The 27,819-nt window shown below is 38.1% G+C and overlaps 1 protein-coding gene across 3 annotated transcripts in view; it reads right to left on the reverse strand.

Annotated features, from left to right (window-relative positions):
* Positions 1-27,819, reverse strand: part of TRIP11 (thyroid hormone receptor interactor 11) — a 63,148-nt gene that overhangs the window by 9,094 nt on the left and 26,235 nt on the right. For all 3 annotated transcript variants that reach the window (XM_032878655.1, XM_032878656.1, XM_032878654.1), the window contains 7 exons: positions 24,504-24,716; positions 20,675-23,695; positions 19,621-19,761; positions 18,210-18,403; positions 14,501-14,664; positions 13,297-13,400; positions 8,653-8,752 (listed from right to left, as the gene is read on the reverse strand). In XM_032878655.1, coding sequence (XP_032734546.1) covers positions 8,653-8,752; positions 13,297-13,400; positions 14,501-14,664; positions 18,210-18,403; positions 19,621-19,761; positions 20,675-23,695; positions 24,504-24,716 — 3,937 coding nt within the window. The remainder of the gene's footprint in view (positions 1-8,652; positions 8,753-13,296; positions 13,401-14,500; positions 14,665-18,209; positions 18,404-19,620; positions 19,762-20,674; positions 23,696-24,503; positions 24,717-27,819) is intronic.

Consider the following 27,819-nt stretch of genomic DNA (forward strand, 5'->3'; position numbering starts at 1 on the left):
CATGGACTACAGTAAGAGCCAGAGTAACGATGGGCAGAGTCTTCTGTTTCATCCTCCCCCACTATGGAAAGGTAGCAGAGAAACAGAGGTCAAATTTACCTCCACTTTCCCTTCCTCTCAGATCTCCATCTACATTCTTCCCAAATTAATGATTTTTTATATTGATTATATATTAAAATAATAATATTCTGAACTATATAAAATGTGACTAAGATTAACTTCAATTGCTTTAACATGGCTACTAAACATGTGGCTTGCATTATATTTTTATTGGATAGCACTGCTTTGGAGCATAACCAGAATGTAACCACTATAATATACTGTCTCTTATTTAAAAAAGAAAGATAAAACTGAATGATAGACATCTTCAGAGTAAAATTGACAGAGCAAAAAGTTGATTTTGCTCTGATTAAAACTTTAATAAAATAATCTAGAAAAACTTAATTTTGCTCTATAAAAACAGATCAAGAAATCTATCTTAATAAAGTTCAAATCAAGGGGCACTTGAGTTGCTCAGTCAGTTAAGCATCCAACTCTTGATTTTGGCTCAGGTCAGGATCCTGGGATCGTGGGACAAAGTCCAGCATCAGGCTCTGCGCTCAGCAGGAGGTCTGCTTGAGATTCTCTCGCTCTGCCCCCACTCTCGCCATTCCCCTCTTGGCCCCCTCTTCTCTTTCTCACAAAATAAATAAATAAATCTTTAATAAAAATCAAGTTCGGGGCACCTGGATAGCTCAGTCGGTTAAGCATCTGCCTTTGGTTCAGGGTGCAACCCTAAGCTCCCGAGCCTTGCATCGGGCTCCCTGCTCAGCAAGGAGCCTGCTTCTCCCTCTCCCGGTCCCCCTGCCTGTGTTCTCTATCAAATAAACAAATAAAATCTTTAAAAATAAATAAATAAATAAAGTTCAAGTCAAAGATATTTTCTTGATGAAATTCAATAGTATCGGCGTAATTTTGATTAAAATCTCTGTTCTGAAAGGTAAGATCAAAACATCCTAATGGCCAAAATAATAGGGTAAAAATTTCTTAAACTCATCAGAATACAAGTTAGTCCTAAACTAATGTGATAGAAAACTGATAACTCTGCATATCCCTGCAGGCATGCAGAGGGCTGTTTCAAATGCAAGTAGTAGTTTAAACATATTCTGATATTAAAGTCTACAAAAAACCCCTCAGAATTTGGAGGGAAGGCTTGGAAGAATGGTACTAACTAGGAAAGGCTTAGAAAAGAAAGTCAAATACTGACTTCAAAGGTCCCTATGGACTTCTCTTTTTCTCTAGGCACCCTGATTTTCCTCCCATCAGAGATTTTGAGTATTTCTCCACAAAAACCGAACACTAATTCAAACCACAATTTGAAATCAGAACTGTATTTATACGGGCAGACAAAATAACGGTTATTCAGAAATGGGTTTTTAGCCAAATATAATATCCCTGTGAAATAATCTAACATGCCAAAATAATTCTCTGGAAGTTAAAAAAAGAAAATAAAAGGCAGGGGGTTACGCTTTAAAGTTAAAGCGTATGAAGCAACTGAGATTTAGTCTAGTTTAGGGGAAGAGTTACCCTAAATATATGCCATCCTAAAGCCTGCCGGATGATAGCCTCTTCTCCATCATGCCTCGAGAGGACTCCGCGGTCCTCACCACTTGATTTAAAATCAAAACTGAACATGAAATGTACTGACTATAACAAATAAGTCCATCATAACTTTACATTTTATTTGTGATTAGTAACACTGCACTATAATACTGTCTTTAGAGCACATCGTAAAATTAAGTCACACTCCTTACAAAGTCATCTGGCTGTTGCATGACTTAGCTCCCTTGGACAAGACTCAAGTCAGATTTATTTAACAGTCATCTGACAGAGAAAAGAAAGGTGATTGGAACAGGACTTGAGGGTCAGAAGACCCGCATATGAATCACGGTCCTCTCACCAGGGCCAGATGCTATTGCCTATTTTGTAAAATATGCATGCTTAATCTCCAAGGATTTTGAATCTACTGATTAAATGTGACTTTTCTAAACAGTGAAGTGCTATATTAAGCGTTAGTACTCACTCATCTGATTTCTTAAAATAACTAAAGAATTCACTTTTTAACCTACCCCTGACCAATACAATTATGCTATCACTTGAGTTAATATTAACACTGATAATTCTGCCTCCATTTTGTCTTGTCCTCTTTATGAACCAAGAAGCCAAGAGAAGGAAGAAAAAAATGTTAGAAAGATGATTTCATTTATAGATATGTTAGTAAATTAACTGGCTCTAGTGTCTTATCTGCACTAGCTACCTAAAAAATAAACGTGAATCTTAATACATTAATATAAAGAACCTTAGCCTCTTCATATAATTAATCAAAACAAAGGTTAGAAATTAGATGATTTTATCACAGAATTTCAACTTCTACAAGATCAACTTCTTTATAAACACCAAATTTTTTTTTTTTTTTAAGATTCCACTTATTTATTTGACAGAGAAAGAAAGCACAAGTAGGCAGAGAGGCAGGCAGAGGGAGAGGGAGAAGCAGGCTCCGCGCCGAGCAGAGAGCTTCCCTAAGAAAATCTCCAATTCACCACTCTCTCTACTTCGTCCTATTTGTTCTTTTGTATTATTTCCTCAGCCCCAGTTTAAAAATCTGTGTTTGCGATCCATCCTTATAGTTTCTTTTCTCCACATAATAACTCACTTCCATGACCGCCTCTCCTCTGGTTACGACCAGTCCACCAGATCTTCAGCCAGTTTCAGATTAAGCTGCATAGATTCATATGAATTCCTCCCTAAATCTAGAATACTCTTCCCCAACTCTCCACCTGCTTAGCTGTACCTAATTCATAGCTCAACTGAGGTCAAGTATACCATTCACTAGCCTTCTCTACCCTTCCATATCACCATAACCAAGGACAATGAATGGTCCCTTCCTTTTGAAACACCTGGTTGTACGTATGTGATTACATGTAATCTTGCCCTTCTAGTCGGACTCTAAACCTCCTGGAAGTACCAGTCCCCTATCTCTGTATCTTCAGTGCCTACTTCAGTGTTGCATACATAGCAGGAAACAATGCATTTTTGATAACTAAATGAAAAAATGATTTTTCTCTAGGAAGGGAGAGTATCTGGGGAAGAACAGAACACAAGACAAAAAGAATAAATGATTTATGTTCTGAATTACTCTGTCCATATGAGGGAAAATACACAAAACATATTAACTCAAAACATCTCTACATAATTTATTTTTTCCTTTTGTATTTAGAACAATTAATAGAACACACATTTAAAATATAACCAGTATGGTTTTTTTTTTAAAGGGCTGTTATTCACCTAATTGATACAAACTTTTTTCTTAACTAAAGTCCTGGCATTGTCTACTATACCCAGATGTTTATATCATCACAAATAATTTTTTAACCATTTATGGCAATTCAGAAAACTGCATCTGGTATTTCTTATATGTTTCCTCTAAAATCACCACTTCTGCCAAAAACATCTATAAAGAAATCCCTCAAAAGGTTTGGGTAACAAAGCGTCTGGGAATGTATTTGGCTTATGTTCAACAGGACATTATATGTTTTCTTGTATAAATCATGTCCTGGAAAACGGAATGTCTTTATTTAAAATAAAAACTCCACCATCTAGCAACCATAAAGGTAGTTCCATGAAAACAGTTTAAACCTCTTTTATATTTGTAGTTTTAAAACATATTTTTATGCTTCATATTATACCAGGTTTACTGGGGCTTATTTTTATACATTCTTCCAGATTTTCATCAACAAAACAAAACACTGTAAGGAAATTTTCCATTCTCAAACTTATAGACCTTTTAAAAAGTAGTCACCAAAATGTCTTTAAAAACATTTTTTTAAAAAATGGGCCAAAAACCATAACCTCACTAAAAAAGATACACGGATGGCAAATAAGAATACGAAAAGATGTTCCGCATGATATGTCATCAGGGAAATGCAAATTAAAACAAGCTATTACTACACACCTATGAGAATGCCGCACTGGAGCTCTGGCACAGGCAAATGCTGGTGGGGGTAAGCGCTCCTGCATCGTCGGTGGAAATACAAAATGGGACAGCCACTCTCGAAAACAGTTGGGTACTTTCTTGCAAAACTACCATATGTTCCAGCAATTGCACTCTTTGGTATTGACACCAAGGAGTTGAAAACTTATGTCCACACAAAAACCTGCACACAGATATTTACAGGAGCTTTCCTTGTTACTGCCAAAACTTGGATGCCAACAAGAAGTCAGTCCTTCAGCAGATGAATGGATGAACTGTGGTCCATCCAGACAGGGGAATGTTACTCAGCACTACAAAGAACTAAGCTAACCATGAAAAGACAGAGTGGAACCTTAAATGCGTATTATGAAGGGAGAAACTACTCTGGAAAATCTCTATACTGTCTGATACCAACTCTATGATGTTCTGGAAAAGGCAAACTATGGAGACGGTGAAAAGATCAGTAGTTTCCAGAGGTGAGGGTGGAGGTGGGTGGGGAAAAGATGAATAAAAGGAACACAGGATTTTTGGGGCAGTAAAAATACTCTGCATGAGGGGCACCTGAGTGGTTCAATCAATTAAGCCTCTGCCTTCGGCTCAGGTCATGATCCCGAGGTCCTGCGATCAAGCCCAGAATCAGGCTCCCTGCTCAGCAGGGGAGTCTGCTTCTCCTGCTCACCCTCCTCGCGCTCTCACTCACACTCTCTCTTTCATATGAAAATAAAATCTTAAAAAAAAACCAACTCTGCATGATACTATAATAATGTTGTAGTTACTTATACATTTGCCCAAACCCACAAAATATATAACACTGAGAGTAAACCCTAAGGTAAACCGTGGACTTTGGGCAAGATGATAAATCACAGTGGGTTCAGCCTTGGTTTAAAAAAAAAAAAAAAAAAAAAGCAAAGCACCATTCTGGTAAGTGATGTTAAAAATAGGAGGAAGGAGTTATATGGGAAATGTCTGTACCTCCCTCCCAACTTTGTTACAAACCTAAAACTGCTCTAAATGATAGTCTTAAAAAACTAACAACATAAACAAAACAAAACGAAAATCAGTTACGAGACCCTTCAAGGTGCAGCTCTATACTGGCATACATACCAAAAGATACTCCCAATGCTAGAATCTAATTTTGTATTTTTTATGTAAACATATTTTTGTGTATCACAAAATCAAATGAGAACTATTTTGTGCCATTTCAATTTTATCTAATCATTTTCATTTAAGCAGGAATTCATCTCAAAGATGATGGTAGGGAACAAGAAGTCAAAGAAGTAAAATGTCAAATCTGGACATAAATATAGCAAGATGATGCATCTTTAAATGGTTCAGCAGTACTCTAGGATTCCACAGGTGTGTATTTTTCAATGTATGACAATTCCACGGAAATTTTGAACTCTGACCAATTCAAAATAGTGAAAGAAAGATTCCGTCCTCCTACCTGCTTCACAGAGGACTAGATTCTTAAGTTTGAAAATCAGTAATACAGGATGGTGTGTGAAGTGAGTCTTTGGAACCATATTGAACAAAAACGCTTTCGGGTAAAATGATGCAAGAGTAATTTCTAGAAGGAAGGAAAGCAATATATTTCTTCTACCAGACACATTACTAAAATATAGCACCTACAGGATCTTAGGGTTACCTTTCATTATTATTTTATGGGAAAAGGAGGTTATGGGGGGAAGGGAGATGGAAGTTCTTACATTTTAGGGGTGAAATCTTCTACTAGTATAGGGCTCTGCTCAAGTTCCTTTCTTCAGTGGCATGCCCCTGACACTCAAGGAGATTCTTAGAGAGGTAAATATGCATGTCTCATGACCACAGCTGTGAGCCACTATCTTACATTGTGAACCTATGCGGGACCTATGCCACATGTTACTAGCTAGGGTCTCACACAGCATCTAGTATGAGGCCAACTAGTCGGTTCTCATTAATTACTTAATGCCTGATAAGGTATCTTCATGTTTTTCATACAAGGCCTGTAGATACCTGAACCTAGAACTACAGTTCCAAGTACATACACAATTATGTACTCTAAGAATACCAAAATCATCAATGATCTACTGTTTTCATGTTGGTGTTATATGTAATGGCTCCCTTTTCATACGTTTGACCACAATGAATCATCTCATCTCCAGTAGCAAGAGCATAACAAGTATTTTGAATAAAATACCACTTTGAAAGTAAGCTTCCCAATATTGTTTAAATGTTGAAACTGCATTTCAACTAATCATCAGTCTGCAGATGCTTAGAAATAAAACAATACTTTGCTTCTACAATTTAAGTCTCTAGGTACTTTCTTGCAACAAAAGCCAATCTGTCTTTTTCAAATCTGTTTCTCCTGGCAAATACTCTTGCTGTCTGGCCAAGTTTCGTGTTAAAAATAAAGTACAGTGTTACAACATCAATCAGCATTTAAAGTACTTAATGATCTACGAAAGAAAATATACAGTGATTCTTTTGAAACAACCAAGCCAATCAAGGTTTATTTATATTATCAAATCAAGAGTGCAGCTTTGGGAAAATAAAATCACATTTGTGTTTATAGATATAAAAGCAATAATAAGCACTGAGGTAATAAAAGAAAACATCGTAAAGAAGAGACAAGAATGTAAATGGCAAGAATGACTTAAAGACACAACAGAATGATCTCCTCACTCCCCTTCCTGTCTGTGAAACACTGGACTCTTGCCTGTCCTCTCAAACACCAGTTGTGTAAGCATAATCAGAGCTCCCTGTAGCTAATATACACCCCACATAATGAGTCCGAAGTTTCCATACATTTACACTGAATGACAATTGTCATTTTTTTATATCAATAGGGACCTAAGCCACCTAAGCCTTGTCAGATACAATCTAACTCTGAAACAGTCTACTCCTGGGGGTTTAAATGAGTGCCTGAACAAATCCTAAGGAGTGCAGGGAGTCTGAAAATAATTTACCAACTACAGTAAGTTACGGCATTTTTTTTATCTTAGCATCATCTACCGGAAATGACTCAGGTAGATACATAAAAAGGGATGCGGCCTTAAACATTATACAGCAGCATGCCACAATGCATTGGGGTGTCACAGGACCAATGGGCTGGCTCACAATACTAGGTGTTCACCTCCATTAGTGCAGCGCTACCCTAAGCTGTCAATTCTCTCTCTACTTCTTGGGTAACCAGTGCATCTTCTCTGGGCTGGCCATGTGTCTGCAGATAATGCTATAGTATAATGCTCTGGCATTTTCCCAATAAATACGGCCTGCCCATAAGAGCAACCATATCAACATTTAGGACACAATATAAATGATGCTGCCCTATCTTTAAAGGAGATGAAGATACACAAAACAAAATACAAGTCACGCTATAAATAACCATTCTTCTGACAGGACGAAATAAAGTAACATGGAAACATCATGAGCTTTGGTCAAGGGTAAGAAGATCAGAGCTCAAATCTCAGTTTCATTGACTTATAAAATGAAACTCTTATCACCTACTCTAGAAATGCTTGTAAAGAGTAAATAAGAGAAGACTAAATATAATGCAGTATATGTTACATAAAACGCCGATGATACTCAAGTATGTAACTGTTTCCTTGCTGCCCATTTCTGGCCCCTCCGAGATTTAGAGTTCCAAAACTGGCCAAGCCTGACAAAGAGCGAGCAGTAATCTGCTCAGAATCAAGCTAGCTTGAAGATACCTACCTCAAATGACGAAGCTGTTTTTCGTAGTCCTAAAATCTCTCATCTGCTATCTGCTGTTAGAGGCAGGACGACTTCCTCTGGCTCATCCGCTGGTACCCAGGCTTCAGTGAATCCTGCTTGTTTGCCTTCCTAGTGTCCAAGTCACTGTTTCTTTCATCTGACAGCATCTCTGTTGTGCCACCTCCTAATTTTGCCTATTTCTAATTTCTATTTTATGTTAAGTGGCACTTCTTAATTCCTTAATTACTGCCTGTGCCCAACACAGATACCCAAAAGCATCATGATTCCATGATCACCTTAAATCATTACCTACTGAATGCAGCTCTAGAAGAGCTCAACTTCCACAGACCCTTAAATCAGAGATTAAACAGACATGCAATCTTAGCTGTTAGATTCAACAAAGCATTATGAATCACCTGATTACTTGAGACCCAACGGAAAATGCTAAGCATAGCACTCACCTGAGGAAAGTGGCAAGGCTTTTATCTTACAAGCACCACACAATTACAGAGTGAGTGCCTAGATATAAAGCACCATCTATTATCATAAAAAGCTAGTTATACTCAAACATTCATTCCATAAGAAGTTACTCTTTTTCTCGAGAATATTGTCCTAATATATCCCATGGATGAACACAATGATCAGAGAGAAGTCCTAACCATAAAAAGTTGGGTCAGTAAAACCACTTCCCAGTGACGGTCAACAGAGTGACAACCAACACAACCGGCTTGCTTCCATATACAGGAAAACTAAGTGGACAGCCAGGGCCAACTTTCGACTCTGGTTTCACTAGGACCGTATTAAAATTGAAGCAAGCTGGTCATGGGACAAAGAAATGGAAGTCACACCCAGTGGAAGTTGGTCTCACTCAACCACACGGACGCAAGGGGGAAGACTACCTCTGATTCAACATGGGTGTTATACGGAAAAAATGATAAAGAAACACCTACTTTGTTTTTTAAGTTCTTCAATTTTTTCTTCTTTTAAATCTAACTGTTCTGTAAGTCTTGATGCCGAATCCAATGCAGCATTTGCTTCGTCAAAACGCTCCTAAGGAAGAAAAGTCCATTAAAAAGTGCATACAAAAACCACCTCACAAACTACATAGCTGGAAGCCAAAGTCAGTCCACCTCCTCCATTCAGCTGATGAAGCTGTGCCTCTGTGACCTCGGGCAAGTTCACAGGGTAAGTATCCAAGACAGAGCCCATACTTCACAGCACAATACTGTCTTCCTCAGAACTAAATAAAAGAGAAGATGCTACTTAAGATATGGTGACAAAAGTTTTTTAAAAAGGACAATAATAAGAGCATAAACACTACAAAAAGCAGATACAAAAGGTCAAGAAATACAACAAATGGTCTTTTTAATTTCTGAAAGTCTGATGGTATAAAATGACATTTCATTACTACTTGATTAATTTTTATTTCCCTCACTACTAAAGAATTTGAGTATTCTTCCATGTTTACAGGACAGCTAGAGCTGCTTTTCTGTGAAAATTTGCCTACCTTGTCTTTCTAGTGAGCTTTCTCTTGTCTGTTTCTGAGCTTACCTTGTAGAGTAGACGTGAACCCTTTGTCATCAGTCTAGAAGTATTATTTGCCAGATCTGCCATTTGTCTATTGACTGCATGATACCTACTGCCATATAAAAGTATTTAAATTGTATACAAACATGTCCTCCCTCTGTTTTCACAGTTTCTTGAGTTTCAGTCTTGGGTAGGCTCCTCCCTGCCCCCAGACTCTAAATGCACTCTTCCAGATTTTCTGGCAAGGTTTTTTGTTTTGTTTTTAACATTTAAATCTTTCCAACAGTGTTTCTCAATGGGTGTGATTTTGGCATTTTTGGCCCCTGCCCACTATATCCTGTCACTGTAGTGAGCAAAAATAGCCCCGTTTTCTAGCAACACTCCCAGGTGACAATCTGAGCTTTAATACAATTGGAATTTATTGTTGCATATGGTATAAGGGATCCAATCTTATTTTCTCCCATATAGACAGCCAGCTGTGGCAACATCATTTATTAGATAATCTAACCTTTTTTCATTAAATTAAAATTAGTTTAGGATTTGGTTTTAAATTCTCAAATCCATCTTACACTCTGCTTCTGGATTCTCCTTCTGTTTGACCAATCTAGCCAATACACTGTTGATTAATGGCTCTCTTTTGATCTTTAGTAGGAAGACGCTCTCACTGTTGTTCTTTCTATCTTCTTGGCTATTTTTGTGAATTCACCCATGTAGGTCAAATTTTACCATCCTGAAGCAAAGTGACAGTTTTTTTGATGTGTCATCTTAGGCTACAGTCCTGAGTTACCTCATCAACCACTATCTAGATGTTGCTGTGAAGGTACTTTGCAAATGTAATCAAAGTGCCTAAACAGCTGAATTTAAGGAAGGCATGAATAATCAGGGTTGGGGCTGAGCTAGTTAAAAGTCCTGGAAAGCAAGGATGAGCATTCCCCAGAAAAAGAAAAAATTCCTGCCGGACTACAACTTCAGCCCCTCCCACGGAGTCATATATCCTGCTTCTGATTTTCTTTCCTGACCATCTGTGGAGAACCACTCTGGCCCGTGCCTGTGATGGGATCTTCGGATTTTGACTACCAACTCCCATGATCGCACTGCCAATTCCTTATAATAAATCTCATAGATTTATCAATGTGTGTGTGTGTGTGTGTGTGTGTGTGTGTGTGTACACACACAACACCCCCTCCCTACTGGTTTTGCTTCTCAGGTTGAACCCTAACTGATACACAAAGGGACTGAAACAAAACATTTTAAATAAAACTTTTAATATTCAAAGTCCACAAAACTAAATTCAGTATAAAGGAAATTTAAATAAATCTTCAAATAATTTTTTTAAACTTCACAGTATTTCTTCTTTTTTAAGATTTTATTTATTTATTTGACAGAGAAAGAGGGAGACAGTGAGAGAGTGAACACAAGCAGGGGGAATGGGAGAGGGAGAAGCAGGCCTCCTGCAGATCAGGGAGCCCAATGCGGGGCTTGATCCCAGAACCCTGGGATCGTGACCGGAGCCAAAGGCAGACGCCCAATGACTGAGTCACCCAGACGCCCATCACAGGATTTCTATTTAAGAAATTATTAAATTTCAAAACTAAACTAAGATTTTTTTCTAAAATTAACATTTAGACTTCATTATTCTTTCTACCATTTGTTTGGGTTTTATTTCACCAATTCCAGCTTTTATTTTTACTAATTCCCTCTTAGTTTCTTTTATTTGTTTTCTAAGTATATGCTATATTTTAAATTAAAAATAAAGCCAGTTTAAAAAGAAGATCTGGACTTCTAACAGTATGGCAGACGACATACTCTAGACCTACTGAAAACAACTAAGTGTTAGATAAAGTATCTTTTTAAACATATTAAAGAGCTGACCAGAAAGTAAGCATAAATGGTCAATAAAGATATTAAAAGATGCTTAATCTTGTTAGCAGTCAGACAAATGCAAATTAAAACCGTAGATGATAGCCCTTCCCACTACAGTGGCAAAAACTTAAAAATTCTACTAAGGCCAAGTACTGCCAAGGATGCAGACCAAGAACTCTTACGCACCACTGGTAGGAGGACACTAGCACTACTGCTATAAAACAACTTGCCATCACTGAATAAAGTTGAAAGTGCCCATATATATCTCAGGACTCAGCAATTCCGATTAAGATCCATGCCCGGAAGAAACTTCCGAACGTGTGCACCAGGAGATGTAAACAAGGGAGCTCAGAACCACATTGTTTGTAAAGCAAACAATGGCAAGGTCTTCTATCAGTAAAATAGGTAAATAAATTATACATTCATGCAATAAATACAGTGATGAAAGTAATAAGCCATGCACATATAACAACACACAGTAACACAGTTAAAACTCATGAATATAATACTAGGTGAAAAAAAAAAGCAAGTTTCAGGAGAATTATTAAATTTATATTAATTTCAAAATTCCATTTACACAGAGCTCAAAATTATGTAAAACCATACAATGTATCTTTTGGAGATTCAAATACATGTGATAAAACCATAAAGAAAAATAAGGGGTGATAAATATAACAATCTAGACTCGATCTCTATGAAATGATAAGAAGGGGATGAGGGGGCACCTGGGTGGCTCAGTGGGTTAAGCATCTGCCTTCAGCTCAGGCCATGATTTCCAGGTCCTGGGATTGAGCCTCACGTTGGGCTGGCTCCGTGCTCAGTGGGAAGTTTGCTTCTCCCTCTGCCCCTCCCCCCAGCTCTCTCTCTCTCTCTCTCTCTCCCTCTTTGATAAATAAATAAAATCTTAAAAAACAAGAAGGGGATGAGATATGGAGGGCACGTCAGGACTTCTAAGGATGACATTCTTCTTATACTGGGTGGGCAAGTACGAAAGTAGCTGCAGGACTGCTATTATCTTATATGTATTATCTAAATACTGTTTTGCAGCTACTCAATATTTAATAAAAATTTCAAAACTTTAAAGGAAATAGGTCTTCTTTTATTAGGAATACTAACATGGCTGAACAGCATATTCACAACTAATGACGACTATGACAGGTAAACAAATTTTATTACTATTAGGCATCAACAAAGTCTACTTATAACTTAGAAAAGTTCATCCTAGGGGCGCCTGGGTGGCTCAGTGGGTTAAGGCCCCTGCCTTCGGCTCAGGTCATGATCCCAGGGTCCTGGGATCGAGCCTTGCATCGGGCTCTCTGCTCAGCAGGGAGCCTTCCTCCTCCCTCTCTGCCTGCCTCTCTGCCTACTTGTGATCTCTGTCTGTCAAATAAATAAATAAAATATTAAAAAATATATATATTAAAAAAAAAAAAGAAAAGAAAAGTTCATCCTAATTCTAAAAGCAAGTTACTTTCATGTCATATCTCTTCATGGGGATTCATTTTATTTATATTTGATATATTTATGTTTTCTATATTTTACATTTTATATTATTATATATTATATAAATATGTATTTTATATATAATATATATTTGTATATTTTTTAAATATATATTTATATTTTATAAAATTCTTCATATGAACTATAACAAAGTTTTTTGTTTTTGTTTTTGTTTTTTTTTTAAGATTTTATTTATTTATTTGTCAGAGAGAGCACAAGCAGGAGCAGCAGCAGGCAGGGCAGGCAGAGCAGGCAGAGGAAGATGTAGAGCTCAATCCCTCTCTGGGATCGTGACCTGACCTGAACGCGGCCACTTAACTAACTGACTGAGCCACCCGGGGAACATCCAAAGAAAGATACTTTAAAGGACTATGGTATTTAAAGGATTATACCACAAAAGAAAAAGAGATAAAGGATTATATACATTATTCTAATCCATGTGAAATAGAGTGCCTGATATATCTTGCTGAAAAGAGAAAAATACCCATCTGTGCTAAAGAATTAAAATTTCCCATCATCTCATATTTGTTGTGTCTAAACTATAAGGGAAAGTCCTGAAATCTTGTTCCCCGCTAGATCCCAGCATAGGATAAGTAACCAGATTTTACTAAAATTGTTTAGGAAATTATTTCAAGATACAGATTCAACAAGTAATTGTTCATGAATAATAATATTTACAAGAGAAAATTATTTTGACCAACCTGTAATGACATTAGTTTTCCTTCCAGATTTTCTGCCTTTTTCTTCCATTCAGCTACAAGCTGTTTGTGCTTTTCTAGTTCAGCAGAATACATAGCTTTTTCCTCTAAAGAGAAAATAAAGTTACATTAGTATTCTGCAATTTTGTGATAAAATTAGAATTTTATACCTCTTGAAATTTTAACAATTCAAATCTCTCAGCAAGAAAATCATGCGATCATGTGAGCAGGAATTAAAGAGATTAGTTTCCTCTGCCTTAGATCATGTGAGCTAGAATGAAAGAGATTGGTTTCCTCTGCCTAAACCCTTCTCCACTTTGTTCATCATGCAAACTCTTCCCTCCCTTCAGAACTCCACTCAGGTAACTCCTCTTCAGTAAAGCCTTCCCTACGGCCATACTACTTTGTACACCTGTCCATTCTAGAAAGTATTAGGTACAATGGACCTTGAGAATTCTTATCTTAAAATTCAAGATTTCAACCATGAGTAAGCCTGAAGATCAACATACATGCAAATTCAAAGTTTTGCTTCAGCACAAAACTAACCCGTTACTTCATGACCCTCATATCCCCCATCACCTGCCCCTACCAGCAGTAAATTCACTGCCAATCATTATAAACAGATGGGTGAAATGAATGATCTAAAGGAAGTAAATGTGAGGGTGGGAGGTAGATGTGAAAAAGCGTACTTGGTTATCAGAGGAATACTGCTCTCTGGTGATTGTTACTACGTCTCTAGAGAAATATTTTCCACCGGGACTAGAAATGTAGTTACCTCAAGGTATATGAACAGCTAAGAACAAGTCAGTCAATATTTCAAAGGACAGTAATTACTGATGATTAACTCTATGAAGTAGATTCAACCTTTGACCTATATCTCAAAACTTAAGTATTGCTTCTACATGGGCCCCTCTTTATCACGTGACTATCCTTCCTATGTTATCCTTATCCTTCCCCAATTCTCACCTTCATTGGTCATAATATGATACTTAAACATATCTTTAATAATTCCTACGTCGCATTCTCTAGTCTTAACTGTAAAAGGAGTCTATGTTAACTTTTTGAGGGCAACTTATCTTTTCCTCCTACAAGTGGGGTAACCTTTCAAAGATTTCCCTGTGCCTATTTCAAAATAGCACTGAAATAAGCCAGAATTCCCAATAACACAATAATTCTTCTTCCCTGGAAGGCCGACTGCACAACTCACCCTGCTGGAAATGCTCCAGCACCATCTGGAGGTTGGACAGTGACAGGGCGTACTGCTTTACTTGTTCCCGAGAGACAGAAAGCTGCAGGGTGGTTTCATCCCTTTGCTTGGAGACCACATTCAATTGCTCCTGCAGTGACTCCACCTGCAAACTGGCCTGATGGCTTCCAACAAAAAGAATAAAAGTCAGGGGTGCCTGGATGGCTCAGTCAGTTAAGCTGTCCGACTTCTGCTTTCGGCTCAGGTAATATCTCAGGGTTGTGAGATCGTGCCCCCACGTCATGGAGCTTGCTTAAGATTCTCTCTCTCTCTGCCCCCGCCCACCAAAGAAAAAGAATAAAAGTCCAACTGTTTCTATTACTTTAACAAGATGAAATCTCCTCCCTACTTTTTTTAAAAATTGTGTAAATATATACATAACATTCACAATGTTGTACAAGCATCACCACCATCCATCTCCAGAACTTCATCCTCCCAAAGGGAAGCTCCATATCCAGTAAGCAGTACCCTCTCCCCCAGTAAGCACTGTTCTACCTTCTGACTCTATGAATTTGACCTTCCTTACATTTCATTGCATTCACATTAGATTTCAAAGAAACTTGAAGAGTTCGATCTTCATTCTCCCTCTTTTGTTAATAACAATATAAAATATAAATAATAAAATGACTTTGAACAAATGGCAGTCATTTTAAAGATTAAAAGCTGAACTAAACAAGAAACGTCAGTATAATAAAAATTTACAAACAGCCTGCAACATTCATGTTTTCAGGCTAAAACTCTAAGATGTAATTTATCAAAAAACTCTAAGTTGCAAGGACCTTGGAAGTCATTTTGTCCAGCTTCCAACCCAATAAGCAATGGATTCTGAAACTTCCTTGGCTTTTGACCCTCCCAAGTTTCCAAAGGCTATCCATTGACAAAATGCTCTAATTACTAATTATTTTTCACTATCATCTTTCTTTCTCTTTACATTCAATATAATAACCCCTACACCTGCCCCAAATAATAAATCAGAGATAGGTTAGAGATTTACTGACCCAGGATTATATCATTGATGTACCTCCTTAATGTATAATGATTACAAACAAAATATTGCAATAGTCTTTCCTGGGTTTTTAATATCCAGTTAATAAATTCTTATTCAGGAGCGGTCCATTAAAGTCCTTTAAGCACCATGCACTCTGAGGAAACTTTACCCAACAGCACCCTCTTGTGGGAAAAGCAGTAAATTGATAATCAGGAGACTGCCCTCAAGTGTTCCTGGATTTTATACAACTTTGCTGGTAGGCATGCCATGGAACAAGTCATTGCAAGGATGAAATGAGCTATGATGTCACTCAAAAAGTTAATAAACACCAGGGATTACTACAGCTAATTAAGGGCTCAAAACACGATAATCTGACTTGTAGATCTGAGTCACTCATTCAAAAATATTACTGCACATCTATTAACTCTGTGTAAGAAGATATGCTGTGGGAAGGGTACAAAATAAATGGCATCAGAACACCTGGATGGCTCAGTCGGTTAAGTGTCTGCCTTTGGCTCAGGTCATGATCCCAGGGTCCTGGGATCAAGCCCTGTGTCAGGCTCCATGATACACAGGGAGTCTGTTTCTCTCTTTCCCTCTGCCTGTCATTTCCCTGCTTGTGCTCTCTGTCAAATAAATGACTAAAATGTTAAATAAATAAGTAAGTAAGTAAGTAAATAAATAAATAAATAAATGGCATCACGCCCACTCCCAGTGGCCTTATATTTCACTGTATGGGAGAAGGTGTAAGATATAAGATGGGTCAACAATTACTTACGTACCCTAAAGTAAAATGTAAGTGCGCTACCAAAGACTCAAACAAAGGATTAAGCAGGTTCAAAAGAAAAACATCACACCAGGGTTTGGTTTTGAATTTGAGGAGCAGGATGCTAACTAAAGCATTCTTTACAAAGGAAATGCTATTTGAAGAAGGTGGGACTAATAGAAAAACTGTTAGGAATCAGGCCCACTCAAGGCAGAAGAATATGAAACGAAAAGGTAGAAGATGGGGCGACTCAGTGGTTCAGTCAGTGGTTAAGCATCCACCTCTAGATTTTGGCTCAAGTCATGAACTCAGGGTCATGAGATCAAGTCCCACATCAGGCTCTGTGGGGAGTCTCCTGTAGATTTTTCTCTCCCACCCTCCTCCTCCCTGCTCACGTGTGTGCCCCCACACACTGCTAATAAGTAAATCTTAAAGAAAAGCATAGAAAAAGGAGAAGACATAGGAAAATAGTAGCTCTGTGAAAGGAATGAATAAGACGGTTTGGCTGGATGTAGGTGATAGTGCAAAATAAGGCTAATGAGGGTGCAGAGAGCCCAGAAACTATTTTAATTAGAGAAAATAAAAACCCAAAAATTCGAAGAAAATATTGTAATTTTCCTGAAGTACAAATAGGATTTTATAATAAAAAGGGTAGAAAGAGAAGAAAATACCTTATTTTTAAAAGATTTTATTTATGTGAGAGAGAGAGAGCACAAACAGGGGGAGTAGAAGAGGGAGAGGGAGAAGCTGGTTCCCCGCTGAGCAGGAGCCTGATGTGGGGTTCAATTCCAGGACCCTGGCATCCCAAGAATACACAACATTTTATTGAGAGAAATAAAATTTTAAATTATATAAGTAGGGAGTCAATCATGTCTCTATAATGAACTCTCCATAAAACCTCACAACGAGAGGGTCTGGAAAGCTTCTGGGCTCATGAGCACTGAGAGCTATGGGGACAGCTGCTTGCTGGAAGGGAGCTGGAAGCTGTGCACCCCTATCCCATGCCTTGCCCTACCTATCTCCTCCATCTGCTGTTCCTGAGTTAAAGCCTTTTATAATAAACTACTACTCTAGTAAAAATAAAATAAAAATATGTAGGTAGGGATCTAATAATTCAAAAGTTTCAACAAACTAGGAGTTAATTCATGCTGACTTAGGTCTTCACCGTGCTACTTCCTTTACTCTCTCCCTTCTAATATCCAAACCTTATTCAATCTAAATCATTTAATCAAGAGTAAAATCACGTAAGTCAAATTATTTCTTTGGGAGCGTGACAAAGCTAAAATCTGTCAGGAAAAAAAAATCAGTCAGAATTTAAGTCTAAACTCTTAAAACAATGAGAGGCAATTATCTAGGGTAGCAGTTAAGATTCAGAGAGAGCTAGTACACTTAGGATAAGAAAATAATAAATACGTAAATAAAATTATTAAAAAAAAAAAAAAAGAAGAAAGAAAGATTTAGAGAGAGCTATTTGAATGCCAGATCTGGTATCAAGAGTTACAGACCCAAACGTGAAACCCGCAAACATACTCTGGGTCTGACCTTGGGCAGCTTACTAACCCTCTCTACCTTCAGTATCTTCATCTATCATTTGGAGAGAATGAGTTTTTTCTTTTTTAAGATTTTATTTATTTATTTGACAGAGAGAGATCACAAGTAGGCAGAGAGGCAGGCAGAGAGAGAGAGAGGGAAGCAGGATCCCTGCGAGCAGAGAACCCGATACGGGACTCGATCCCAAGACCCTGAGATCATGACCTGAGCTGAAGGCAGCGGCTTAATCCACTGAGCCACCCAGGCGCCCCGGAGAGAATGAATTTCTTAAGAGTAAAACAAGGTAAGCCAGGAAAAACGTTTTCTGATTCTGACACTCAAGGAGGGTTCAACTAATGTAAGTGCTAAAAACAGGGAAAAGTTACCTTGCATTTTCCATTGCATTAGAAGATGAAACTAGCTTTTCCTCCAATACTGTAACTTTCTTTCTCAGTTTGGCCTCTCTGTCTTCTGCAGCCAAAGCTTCTCGGGTGTAAGAATCCTCTGATTCTAAAAGATGGTTACGCAATCTCTCTAGCTCCTGGTTTAACCGTATTTCTTTGTCACGTAAATGTTGAACCTAGGCAGAGAACACCTCTTTATTTTTTTTCTATAAAATGTTCCCTTTTCCCCTCTACAAGACACTCTGTTATCAAATCTTTTGCCCATTATTGAAGTATATTAATTACATACTAATTTCTCATATTGCAAGATGTATTTATATTAGGAAAAAAAAGTCACCGAAAATCAACCTGACGTTTCATCTGAAGTTTTATTTTGTAAGAGCTCATTCCCCATGGCTTTTAATGAAAAATGGAATTGTACCAAGTATATGCCTCTTTTTGATACACTACTTTTTCAGTGAAAAATCTCATTTTTTCATATATCACAGGTGAGAATTTCTTTTTAAGCTGAAGACAAGGTTATACTAGTTTCAAGTATACAAAACAGTGATTCAACAACTCTACATGTTACACTCTGCTCCCACAGTACATGCAGTTGTCATCTGTCATCAGACATTATTACAATATTACTGACTCTATTACTTATGACGTATTTTTCAGCCCTGTGACTTAATTTATAACTAGAAATTTTCACCTCTAAATCCCCTTGACCTTTTTTGCCCATCCTCCCTAAACCCAACCCCTCCAGCAACGACCAGTTTGTTCCCCATGTTTATGATTCTGTCTCTGTTTCACTGTTTTTTTAGATTCTACATAAGTGAAATCATATAGTATTTTCCTTTCTCTGTCTGACTTACTTCACTTAGCTTAATATACCCTCTAGGTCCATCCATGTTGTTGCAAACAGCAAGATCTCATTTCTTTTTATGGCTGAGTAATATTCCATTTATACCCCCCTCTTTATCTGTTCGTCTATCAATGGACACTTGGGTTGCTTCCCTATCTTAGCTATTGTAAATAACGTGCAGTCAGCATAAGGATGCAGGTTACCTTTCTGATTTAGTGTTTTCATTTTTGGGGAGTAAATACTCAGTAATGGACTACTGGAGTATATGTTATTTCTGTGGTTAATTTTTTGGGGGGAATCTGCATACCTGTTTCTACAGTGATTGCATCAGTGGAAATTTTTTTTAATACCCAAGATATGCTATAGTTTTTACCTTTGAAAACAAATAACATATGCCCCTGGAGATCAAAATCCTACAATAACACATCAGAGGAAGACAGAAAAAAAATCACCTAATAGAGAAATTAATTTTGATAAATCGTTCTAGTTTTCGTAATGATTACTAAGCTTATTGCTTCAATCAATTTCTTTAGAGTAAAAGCATACCTCATTCTGTAAAGTACTGTTTTCCATTTGTTTCTGTTTCAGGGCCAACATGACCTGGTCTCTCTCCTGTTGAAACTTAACTGTCTTCTCCTGCATTGACTTAACTGCATTTAAAAGCTGATTTAACTCCCCAGTCTTGCCCTTTTGGAAAGAAATAAGTTTAGCTTTAAGAAAGATACATTTAAAAAAGACACATTTTCTTCATTAAATAATTAATTTTGAGATATAGCTAACCATATCAAGGTCATCAAAAACAGAATCTGAGAAACTGTCAGTCTAGGGAAGCCTAAGGAGACATGACAACTAAATACAATGTGTTATCCTGAATGGCACCCTGAACAGAAAGAAGACGTGTAGTCATTTTTTTAGTAAAAAAAAAAAAATTCAAATAAAGTAGGAACTTCAGTTAATACATCAATATTGGTGAATTAGCTGTTACAAATGCATCATAGTAATCTGAGATGTTAACAAACAAGGGAAACTGGGTGTGAGGCATAAGGGAACTCTATAATCTTTACAATTTTTTCAAAACAATCAAACTATTCTGGAAGAAAAAGTTATCAGAAAAGTTTTCAAAAGAATTCAAAAGACACAATCTCTTCAAATTTACTCTATACAACAAAATGTTCACAGATCCCAAAATCAATCAAAAGAGTATGAGAGAGAGCTGTGTGTGTGTGTGCGTTCCTTCATCAGGCATGCACAACTGTTCCTCAGAAAGTGCAAGTCGCTGGCAAAGAAAAGACAGGGAAGTCATTCCAACACTTCCGTTTTCTAAAGAAAAATATTGCTACTAAAGTCTCTTTTTTTTTTTTCTATTTAAATTAACCTGCTGCTAAAAAGGTTTAGAAAAATCTAGTAATTTAGGCGAGAAACCTCCAGGTACCTCTAAGGAAAATTTGCTCAGAATGAAGTCACAAAACCCTGAAAGGGGATTTCTGAATGAACAACTTCACATTCCCCTTCAAACACAATTACCTATAAAGTAAGCAACCCATTGGAAAATCTTTCCCACCCCAACTTTCCTGTATAAAAAATTCCATCCCCAACATACCTGCTCCTTTTCTTTCAGCAACTGCTCAAACGCGAGAGCCTTTTCCTTCATTGAATGGCACTCAAACTCTTTTTCTCGAAGCATCATGGAAAACTTCGTATTAGTCTCCTGTAACGCCTGATACTCCGTTTCCTTTTCCCTGGTTGTTTCTACTATTCTTTCATTTTCTTCTTTCAGTTTACAGATGTCCATTTCTAAAATTAATATCCGCTCCTTCAGGTTGGTTACTGCCTGCCTCAAAAGTTCGTTTTCATTCACTTTGTTGGCGAAATTTTCATTTAAAGAAAGTAACTGATCACTTTTGGCTTTGATTAAGAGGTCTTTCTCCTTCAGTGACTTCTGTAAGACCTCTTGTTTCTCCCTGAGCTGCTTCATTTCTGAGTCTGTCTGTTCGTGTTCTTTTCTTTCCAGCTCTGAGGTAGCAGCAATGGAATCAGACAATCTGTGATTGTTTTCCTGGAGCGTTTTAATTGTTGCATCTTTCTCCTGCAGTGACTTTCTTAGCTCTTCTAGCTCCTGTTTCGAAGACTCCCTCGATCTATCGGGTTTCACCGGGCCAAGAGACTCTGCTGGCTGGGAAGGCGACGAAGATCCGGAGGAGAGTTGGGGCGAAATACTATCAAGTTTTCCTAGAAGCAGCTCCTTGGTGCTGCACAGCTGCCCGATGCTGTGCTGAACTTGTGCTAGCTCCTGTCCAAAAGTTTTAAGTTTGGTTTCATTCTGCTCATAACTTTGGATCAGGCCAGTATAGTCCACTTGCAATTTAGAATTGTTATCGCTGTCAACCAGAACCTGTGCCTGAAGCTGATGGAGCTCCTCCTGAAGCTGGGCGGACTCGTGCTGCATATTCTGGACCGTGGTCATCACCTGCTGCTTCCACTCTTCCATCTTCTTCACTTGCTGCTTGAGTTTGTCGCGTTCCTGCAGAAGCTCCTCAAACTGATTGCTGTTAACGCCTCCGACCTCACTGCCAGTGCTGGATGTCTGTAAAACCGTCAACAAGGTCTGGCATTTCTGACTTAATGCATCTATCTCAATGTCTTTTTCTCGAATGATACGCGACAAATTCTGTACAGTTTCTCTAAACATATCCTGGCCACCACCCTCGGATCGAGTGGACAATTTTTGATTGTCCTCCTGCAGCTTCACGAGAGCGGCCTCTTTGGCGGCAACGATATCCATCATTTTGTGGTACTCCGCTTTCAGATGGCTATTTTCCCTAGTCTTCTCACTCAAAACAGCTAATACCTGTTCTCTCTCCTTAGCGTAGGCCTGCAGCTGCTGCTGAAGGTAGACAACATCCTGGGTGTAGGAAGCGGAAGAAATTCTAGCGTGAAGAGCTTGTATCTCCAAGTCTTTCTGCTGGATGATCTGAGTGAGTTTACCAACCTCATCTTTGGACAACTGATCAATCTGTTTTGTTAAAGATATATTCTTTTCGTTTAGGAGCTTAATCTCCAATTCTCGTTCTTTTATTCCTTTTACTAATCTCTCAGTGTCGGCTTTAGATAAATCATGTTTTTCGCTGCCGTTTTCTATATTAAGGCTCTGTACCTTCGTTTCGTGAAAGATCTCAGAATTCTCCGTTGGAACGCCCTGTCTTTCTTCGTGCAACTGGGTTTTGATTTGTTCAACTGTTTTTTGCAAATTCTTAATTTCTTCATCCTTCTCTAAGAAGAGCTGGGTGTGTGTGACATTCATTTGCTCATGCTGGCTCTTAAACTCAGCCATTTCCTTCTTTTGCTCCTCCAACGACTGAAGCAGCTGCATTTTACTCTGGTTTTGATCTTCAATTATCTTTTGATGACGTTTTATTTCCTCCTCAAGATTCCCCTTTATAATATTCAGCTGCAACACCTCAGACTCTAGCTCTGTAACGCTATCCAGGGGCTTAGGCTCCACCACAGGCGCAGCCCGACTGTGCTGTTCACGGAGCCGTTCCAGTTCTTCTTTGAGATGATTGTTTTCTTCTTTCATGGACCCAAGACTTCGGTCTTTTTCCTCCATGGTTTGCTTTAAAATTTCATTTTTTCTTAAGGCCTCAGTACATTTATCTAATTCCTCCTGAAGCACTGAACTTCTTTCTTTAAGTTTTTCAATAAAAACGTCCTTCTCACTTATAAGTTGGGACAAGTGCTTCTGCTCTTCTAAACTAGAGGACAAAATCTCCTTAGTTTCTTTATGGTGCGTATCCATTTGTTCAAGGTTCTTTTTGAGTTCCGCTATTTCGAAGTCTTTCTCTTGACTAAGTTTCATTAAACGCTGCTGTTCCAGCTGTAAAGCAGAAGTACTCAAATCACGTGCCTTAGATAGTTCTTCGATCATCTGCTCATACTTATTTGCTTCTTCTACCAGCCTCTGTTCGGCCCGACTCAATTCTGCTTCTAACTGACCTTTCTCCATTTTTAGAGCCTCCACAAAAGTGTTTCTTTCCAGAGAAATCTGATTGCTACCAGCAATGGATTCTTCTAACTCATGTCTTACATCCTTACATGCTAAAACCAGCTTTTCATTTTCCATTTTCAGATCAAAGGCAACTTTGTTTAAATGGTCATTGAGCTGTTCTATTTCTGAAAGTTTCTGCTTTAAGTTTCTGACTTCGGCCTCCTTTTCTTTAAATAAGTCATCCTTAAAATCACTGCCGGAGTCTCGATTCAGAGACCGAGTTAACTCATCCCTGACTCTAGAAAGCTCTTTCTCATTCTGTTTAATATGTTCCTTAAGTCCAAAGTTCTCCTTCTGCATGTTTAAGTTACTGTTCTGTGATTTATTTAGTTGATCTACTAAATCTTCCACTTTCTCCTCAAGCTTCTGCTTGGCTAAATGCAAATCATTTAGGACACGTTCACTTTGAACTAACTTTTCTTTCTGCACATCCAGCTCTTTAGTCATGTTCATATTATCATCTTCAAGTTGATGGACTCTCCTGTTTTCATCAGTTAGCTCTTGTCTCAGTTTACTAATGATGCTGTCTCCCTCACTTTGTTGTTTTGATAGCTGATCTTTTATCAGAATCATATGCTGAAAGAAAAATAATTTGAATGATAACTTTAAGACAAGCTCTCATTTTAGTACCTAACGAAAATTTGGTAAAATGTCATAAATAATAAAGAATACTCCTCAGATACTTCTAATCCTTCTTAAACTTTTTAAAAAATCCCAACATTTAGGAGCGCCTAGGTGGCGCAGTTGGTTAAGCGTCCGACTCTTGGTTTTAGCTCAGGTCATGATCTCAGGGTCGTGGGACTGAGCCCTACGTCAGGCTCCATGCTTAGTGCGGAGCCGGCTTGAGACTCTCCCTCCCCCTGCCCTTGCCTTGTTTACATGCATGCACATTCTCTCTCTCTCTCTCTAAAATAAATAAATCTTTTTTTAAAAAAAATCAACAAAATTACTAACAACTTACAGCAAATCTATTTCATTATCCTAGAGACTACAATTTAAAACCAGAGAAGGTAAATGATATATATTGTCCAATTTCAACTCTTCATCACTGAAGCAGGAGTCATACAGCCAATGAACCAAATCAGGCCAGCCACCTGTTTTTATAGATCAAGTCTTACTGGGATACAGCCACCGTTCATTGTTTACGTATCGCAAGAGCGGAGTTGAGTACAACTGAGACCACTATACGGCCTGCAGGGCCAAAAAATATTTACTATCTCACCCTTTACAGAAGAAGTTTGCCAGCCTCTGTGATTAGATTATCAATGAAGCAAAATATTGATGAGATCACAGGTTTAAATCACACCCATCATTTTCACTTGTTATTCCAATCTTCAATGTACTAAAAAGAATGTGTGCCACTCTGGTTTTCACATCGTGTTACCTTTGTAGCTTCCTGGTTCTGTCTGTCCAATTCCTCTAACTCAGCTACCAGTATTTCCTTCTCAGTGAGACTCTGATTGAGCTCCTGTTCCTTTGCTTCCAAAGTCAGTCTTAAGTCATGTAGTGTTGAATTCAAATCCGTGTCTCTCACAACTGTACTTTTAATTACTTCATATTCATTGTTCAATTTTAAAAGTGATACCTGAAGCTCTTCCTTAAATAATAAAAACGGGGAAAAACAACATATATTGTCAATTGAAAGAAGACACCAAAAAGTTTTATATATATACAGACACACACACAGACATACATACATAAACACACACACACACACGGGAATCTATTCTCAGATGCCTGTGTCAGAAACAATACTGAGTAAGACTTCAGCAACGATACATAAAATTCAACAAATCACAGCCTTCACTCATGTGCGATTTTATGAGTAGCTTCAAGAAAAACATTTCTGGGGGTGCCTGGGTGGCTCAGTGGGTTAAAGCCTCTGCTTTCAGCTCGGGTCATGATCCCAGGGTCCCGGGATCGAGCCCCACATTGGGTTCTCTGCTCAGCGGGGAGCCTGCTTCCTCCTCTCTCTCTCCGCCTGCCTCTCTGCCTACTTGTAATCTCTGTCAAATAAATAAATAAAATCTTAAAAAAAAAAAAGAAGAAGAAAAAAAACATTTCTGTAACACTAGACAAGATGGAATGACTGTTAAAGTTCATCCAGCTCCAGCTTCTTTATACAAAAACTTTCCCATGTGGGAGCCTTCCTAATCCCACTCCCACTCAGCTTCCCTTCTGTCTGCTGCTTCTCTCACCCTACACAGTCTCTTCAAAATGTCCCAAGTGTCCTGGTTCTCTGCACTTCCATTCCCCTAATGTCCAGTCACCAACAACCGTAAACTAAATAAATAAACATCTATAAAAATCAACATTCATTCATTCTCTAGTTAGAAAATAAAATGCTTCTTTTCTCTCATTAAAGGAATTTCCCTTATTACTGGCTCCTGTCAGCACATGAAACTCTCCTTTGACCCAAGAAAGTAGACTCCTTCCTTCCTTTGCCATCCAACCTGAGACTAGGTTCCTCTCTCTCAACTCTTAACAGTCCTAAAGATTTATCTATCTATATATGTATGATTTTTAAACTATATTTTATATTCTGTTCTAGAGGTATTTAATGCTTTTCCTCTAAACTCCAGAAGTGGGACAGTTCTCTATGCTCCAACACTGTTTCAACCTCTCATTGTGATGCTTGTGCTACAAGAAAAGTTTAAAGCTTTCTTTCACCAATAGAAAATAATCAAATTTCTATGGACTCTACTTTAAAGCAAATAAGAATCCTAAACATCTACAAATAAAGCAACTATACATACCTTACAAAGAGACCAGGGAAAACCAGAACATCTCCCTCAAAATTCCATTTTAGTTCCAATTCAAAAGTTTATTCTGAACTACGGTTAATGAAAACAGCATTTTCTAATGCCTTTCTAAAAGTTACATGGGCAACGGGGGGTGGGGGATGGGGTAACTGGGTGATAGGCACTGATGAATTACTGAACTCTACATCTGAAACTAATGGCATACTATATACTATACTATATGTTGGCTAATTGAGTTTAAATTTTAAAAAAATAATAAAGTTATGTGTTCAATCAGGGGAACCGCAAGCTTTTCTCAGATAGATGTTAAGAATATGCATGGCCTTGGGGCGCCTGGGTGGCTCACTGGGTTAAGCCTCTGCCTTTGGCTCAGGTCATGATCTCAAGATCCTGGGATCGAACCCCGAATCAGGCTCTCTGCTCAGAAGGGAGTCTGCTTCCACCCCTCTCTGCCTACTTGTGATCTCTGTCAAATAAATAAAATCTTTTTAAAAAAACAAAACAAACAAACAAAAAAACCATGCATGGCCCTGCAGGTAGGTTCTTAAGCAGTGAGTAGACGTGCATCAGAGAAACTTACAGGAAAAGTTAAGAAGGCTTATATAACATTGAAAGAAAGGACCAAGAGCTATTAGGAATGGCTACAGAATCCAAAAATATCATGGCAAGGTTACAGATACTATCAGATATGTGCAGAGATCTGCAAACTATGAAGTATACCTAAGCCAGTTAGAGAAAGGAGGAACTGAAAAAGCGGAATGCAAAGAGAGCAGAAAACAACAGAGAAAATAGAGATAATATAGGAATTAAGAAAGAGGAGGAGACACTGGTTTTTAGTAAACAGAAAGGGTGGAGGCAAGGATCCCACCATGCATACGACAGTGCACAAAACTAAGAATTTTCCATGCTGACAGCATCCCTCAGAGAAACACTGTGTATATGCTAATGTGGAAGGATGCTGAAAATATGTTAAGGTATATATGAATAGTATGTATAGGCAGCTAAAAGTTGTATTTTTTTAAAGCTATTTATATAATCATACACCATAAGTGTAGTCTAGAAGGATGGACATACAAGAAACTGGTAAGAAAGACTGCCTTCAGGGGCAGCTGAGTGACTCAGTCAGTAAAGCATCTGCCTTCAGCTCAGGTCATGATCTCAGGGTCTTGGGATCAAGCCCCACGTTGGGGGGGGGGGTTTCCTGCTCAGCAGGGAGTCTGCTTCTTCCTCTCCCTCTACCCCTACCCTGCATGTGTTCTCTCTCTCTCTCTCTCCTCTTTCAAATAAGTAAATAAAATCTTAAAAAAAAGAGGCCAACCAAAAGAGGTGCAAAGGATATGCCATTTGTACCATTTAAAGGTCTTCCATATGAATTACTGAATTTGTACATCAGTGAATATATGTATTATTTTTTAAAAATCAATTTTTTCAACTGAGTTAAGACACTGGCCTATAACTTAATAATATCAGCTCACAGCCATACTATATTTAAGCACCTGTCTTAGCCAAGGAATTATCACCGAGTACGTAATAAAAATACCTCTCCTCATTCCCAACACTGCATTATAGAACCTTATTCCAAACCTGCTACCAACATACACAAAGACTCTATCTCTGCCACTGAGAATGTATTCCCTCTTCATCCCTCACCATTAAGAAACTCCACCACACTAGATAGGTTCCAGGACAGAGAAGCAGTTAATAGATTCTGTAGGATGCCACTACCACCACTCCAGACTCTAGAACCACCTGTGTGTGTTGCTGCTGTCAGGACTTCATCGGAAACCAAAGCAGAGTCTTTACCTATCTTTTCTGCTCATATATGTATGCCTACCGGCTCCCTTATCTGTAAATGTGAACTCTGGCCAGCCTCTCATTCTCGAACTTTGCCCTAAATATTTCATCCTGGTCTGACAAGCATCAGTGACATCAGTTTTA

Source organism: Lontra canadensis, unplaced genomic scaffold, assembly GCF_010015895.1.
Source record: "Lontra canadensis isolate GAN:19392208 unplaced genomic scaffold, GSC_riverotter_1.0 scaffold64, whole genome shotgun sequence".
Taxonomy (NCBI): domain Eukaryota; kingdom Metazoa; phylum Chordata; class Mammalia; order Carnivora; family Mustelidae; genus Lontra; species Lontra canadensis.